The sequence below is a fragment of the Seriola dumerili genome, unplaced genomic scaffold (assembly GCF_002260705.1).
Source record: "Seriola dumerili isolate Sdu_G_001 unplaced genomic scaffold, Sdu_1.0 BDQW01000068.1, whole genome shotgun sequence".
In the NCBI taxonomy this organism is placed as follows: Eukaryota; Metazoa; Chordata; class Actinopteri; order Carangiformes; family Carangidae; genus Seriola; species Seriola dumerili.
Genome location: NW_019174323.1, coordinates 6,227,052 through 6,231,637, shown reverse-complemented (window position 1 = coordinate 6,231,637; position 4,586 = coordinate 6,227,052). Strand labels below are relative to the sequence as shown.

The 4,586-nt window shown below is 42.6% G+C and overlaps 1 protein-coding gene across 1 annotated transcript; it reads left to right on the top strand.

Annotated features, from left to right (window-relative positions):
- Positions 1 to 1,890: 1,890 nt before the first annotated feature.
- On the top strand, positions 1,891 to 4,091 carry LOC111220214 (homeobox protein SIX3). The gene is made up of 2 exons (XM_022743225.1): positions 1,891 to 2,634; positions 3,320 to 4,091. Exons 1-2 carry the CDS (start codon positions 1,940 to 1,942, stop codon positions 3,456 to 3,458), a joined length of 834 nt encoding a protein of 277 aa, XP_022598946.1. The 5' UTR covers positions 1,891 to 1,939; the 3' UTR covers positions 3,459 to 4,091.
- The last annotated feature ends 495 nt before the right edge of the window (positions 4,092 to 4,586 follow it).

Below are 4,586 nucleotides of genomic sequence, written 5' to 3'. Positions count from 1 at the left end.
ATATATGTATATATACATATATATATATATGTTTACATTGGTACTTCATTTTGCCCTTTTTACAAATTTTTCTTCCTATTTTAATTAAGATTTTCAGTGTTTCACTTGATTTTTTTGTTAATCTTATTGTTTTTTGTTTGTTTGCACCATATTCATGAACTTTATTATAATGTGTTATGATTATTGTAAAGCTTATTTCATTTGATTTACTAAAACAAGTAGAGATTGCCCTGCATGAACCGTATGCATCATCCGGGGTGAAAAACTGGCACAGAAACTCCTCACAAACCACCATGTAGGGACATCTGTCTCTTGGGGTAATTGGCATTAACCCTTTTAAGCTGGGTGACCCCCTTTTTCACGCCCAACACATCTGCACCGGGGCATTTGGATGAGTGCATGTGTGTGTGTGTGTGACAAAACAGGATGCGATGGTACATGATAAAAGTATTAAATTTGTTTGTTTTTTTTTGTTTGTTGGAAGTTATTTTGTTTGGTGAACCAAAAAATATCTAATTTATATTCATATTTTACACATGAGCTGCACACATACACACATCCTAATGCTGCACAAAGGGTGCCACACGCCAAAGCATATGGCCCAGGGCAACCAAAATGTGTTAATGTTGATTGAATATGCTGCTCTATTAGACTAATGTTAGCAGGCTGTATAGGCCTGATGTTAATCCAAGGTAACAGAATGGAGCTGGAGCGTGGCTTAGTATCTCTGAACTTATGGATATTAGAGAACAGAAAAGTGATTAGAGTGGCGGGAGACCACTTAGAGAAACATACGCTTTCAGGTCGGGGTGAGATTTCCAATCACACCGGGTACCGTCCACATTACTGCTATTAATGATGCAAGCAGCTTACCGCCAGGACCGGGGAGGTTATGAGATTTAGTTGATAGCAGACAGTGATGTCATTTTGGTTCAGTCCAGTTTGGTCAGGCGCTCATTTCCAAATACCCATCATCCTGAAATGTCGGGGCCTTCACTTGTCGGTTTATAATTATCGATCATCTATTCTGTCGTCTTTAAGGTTTGTAGTGTTGTATCTGAGTGCACAACATCGCTGATGGTCTTTGTGATGCAGAAAAAAACAAGAGATGAAACAACATTAAACTGATTTTAATTTGAAAAACTGGCAGCAGTGAAGGCCTATCCCCATCAAACATCTTACAACCCAAACAAATTTACCTCACAGCAATGTAATAGAAATAAATGTTCACTTACTTGTTTTTTTTCCCCATCACACAACCAGGTAACAGTTTTAACAGACCACCCATTGAAATAAAATACTATTAGTTATCTAAGTATATAGAGTCATGAGGATTTTTAAATAAGCCTATATGGACCCACTATTTTCCTTCCTTCATGGTTCAGCAGGAGATCGATCTGTTTAATGTGTCTCTGTCTATCTGAAGATTTCTGGACCACACTAAGCCTGAAACCTGAGCTAAAATAAAATAATGTCAATCCTGACATTTCTTTTGTTAATGATGCCATTTTTGGTCAGCTTGTACCGATTTGAATTTACTGTGATATTTCTTCATCAGTTCCACTCATTTTCATGTGGCCTTTCATCTCTTCTAGAGCTCTGGAAAAGGCAAGTAAGTGGCCCTTCATTTTTTAAATTACTTCTTTTTTTTTGGAAAACCATCTATTTCCTGCTTTATGAAATAGTTAACATTAGAAAGGCAGTTAGAAAAGTCTAAATGTGTTCGGCTTGTGTACAAAGGAAGGAAGACAAATCTTCTGTTTGATTGACAGTGCTGCCATGACAACCCTGCATCAGCTCCAGGGTGTCCAATGAGGAGTCAGAGTCAAAGTCCCTCCCTGACTCCCAGGTGAGCTAAAGAGTCAGACTTCAACAGATTTCTGTCACACTGTTTCCGAAACTCACTTCGTCTGCCCTCGGACTCCACTCAGTTGTCCAGATGGTTTTCAGATCGCCGCTCGACTTTTTCTCAGCCTCCCGTCTCCTCTTGCCGCACTTGGCGGATGCGCCCTCCATCCTGTCTCGCTCCCGGTCCCCGGAGGACCCTCCCTCCGCCTGCCCTCCCACGACTTTCCCGGGACTGTGCTTCTCGGCCGCACAGATCGCCGCCGTGTGTGAGACTCTGGAGGAGACCGGAGACATCGAGCGACTGGCCCGCTTCCTCTGGTCGCTCCCGGTGACCACAGACGGCCGCGACTCAATCTCTGAGCACGAGTCCGTGCAGCGGGCTCGCGCCGTGGTGGCCTACCACACCGGGAGTTTCCGCGAGCTGTATCACATCCTGGAGACGCACCGCTTTACGCGTGCCTCGCACGGTAAACTGCAGGCGATGTGGCTCGAAGCTCACTACCGGGAGGCAGAGAAGCTGCGGGGGCGGGCGCTCGGACCGGTGGACAAGTACCGCGTGAGGAAGAAGTTCCCGTTACCAAGGACCATCTGGGACGGAGAGCAGAAGACGCACTGTTTCAAGGAGCGCACGCGGGGGCTGCTGAGAGAGTGGTACCTGCAGGACCCGTACCCGAACCCCGGGAAGAAGCGGGAGCTGGCGCACGCCACCGGGCTGACACCGACTCAGGTTGGGAACTGGTTCAAAAACCGGAGACAGAGAGACCGGGCGGCAGCAGCCAAGAACAGGTCAGTGACCTCAACCTGAAAGAAGTTGTTCATTGAGTGTCAGGAAGAAACTTACACGTCGCCTGTTGCCCTGGAGAGTAACTGTTATCTAACAGCCAATAATCAAATACATTTTTCTTGTTATAGAATGAAAATACTGTCAAATCTAGACAACACTATGTGTCCAAAATGTATCTTTACACCCTATTGATCACTCACCTACTTAGCACTATTAGTCACTCACTCGTTGAAGCAATTTCCTCTCCACAGGCAGCTAAGGTTGTGCGTAAAAGGGCCATTCATGCGTAAAAGCACATGGCCATTCAGCTTGTAGGTTTTTTGTTTTCTCTGTGTCACAGTGCCCTGCTTGATCTTTCTTCCCCTTTCTCTCACTATAATTTGCTTCGGGGTCAGTGTGCGGGTCAACCACCCTGTTAGTGAAGGCAAAACCTACATGAATGGGTGCAAATAGCAGCATAGACTCCAACTAGTTATGACAGAGATGGTTTATTATTATCCTTTGACAAAAGATTTATTTTCAAGATTTAGGTTTAGGTGATAGTTTTGTTTTTGTTATTTTTTTCCACAATAATAAAACAATATGAGAAATTTTGTTTTTTGATTTTTACTTGTATTTTATCTCATTTTAGTAAAATGGATTTCCACCCTTGTCTTCAATGTCTGTTCTTCTTCTCTTCACTTTCAGGTTGCAGCACCACCGGATGTGTCCTGACGGTCCACGTGCACTTAGTGGAGGAGAGTGCAGTCCAGACGGGAGTGCAGAGCGCGCGGATGGACAAACTCTTCTCTCAGTAACCGACAGTGACTCTGACTTGGATGTGTGAGACTTTTCATCTGTGAAATGGACCTTTAGAGGCCTGTGATGGCCCGCCGTGGATTACCGGAGAGAGGAGCATGATGTACGGTCAGGGTTTGGGTTGCAATAAACTTTCAGGGCATAAAACAGTTTTCATCCTAGATATAACTCCAGATCATGTAAACGCAAGTTACGTGGATATTTGGTCTTTTTCTTTTGTTTCCTGAGATTATAAGAGATAATATAAAAGATTTATGATTTCCGTTTCCTGCATTCTGGTGATTTCCAGCTGCACCTCAGACCCACAGATTTTTGTTTCCAACCACATAACTGGATGGTGACAGTGCACATGTGTTGACCCAGCTTGCACCATCGACCTAATTAAAAATACAAAAAGCTGTGGACCCCTGTTGGACTTTCACTCAGGGACCCCCACATAATAATTTTCTCTCATTTTAATGGAACTAGTTGTTTTTTTAGAAGCCCCTGAAGGACCCCTGGATGTCCACTGCTTTAGACAATCAATACACACTGAAGGCTACCTCCCTGTCTGTTTGTTTGTAAGTTCATGATTTTTTTTGTTTTTTTGTTTCTTTGTTTCTTTACCTCCATTTCTACTTTATTTAAAGTTCACAGAGTTCACTGTTCAGTCTGTGTGTGATGATACGTCATACTTTATGTTCAATTTCAAGCTGAATAAATGTTTTGGTATTTTATATATAAATAAAATTATTTAATTTATGACTTTTATTGTGCCCACTCTTTTTTAATAATATATATGATAATAATATGTATGGATATGTATCCTGAATGACTGTGTGTGTGTGTGTGTGTGTGTGTGTGTGTGTGTGTGCCAGAATTCACCTTATGATTATGTTAAAGATCTGATTCCTTCATCCGCTGCCGTTTGTCCACTGTGTGCTTGGACTGAACTGAACAAAACAAGCAGGTAAAGAGAAATCCTCTTCTCTTGGCGGCAGCCTGTTACGTACAGTTTAATACGTTTCAAAATTATCTGTAAGTGTTAAAGTCTCAGTGGAATTGAAACTGTTGCAATAGCACAAATGACACCCATGCTAATGTTTCTTCATAAATGACTGAGTGGAAACCTCAAATGAGTGGGTGGAAAAAGCCTTTCTTCTTCACCATCCCATAC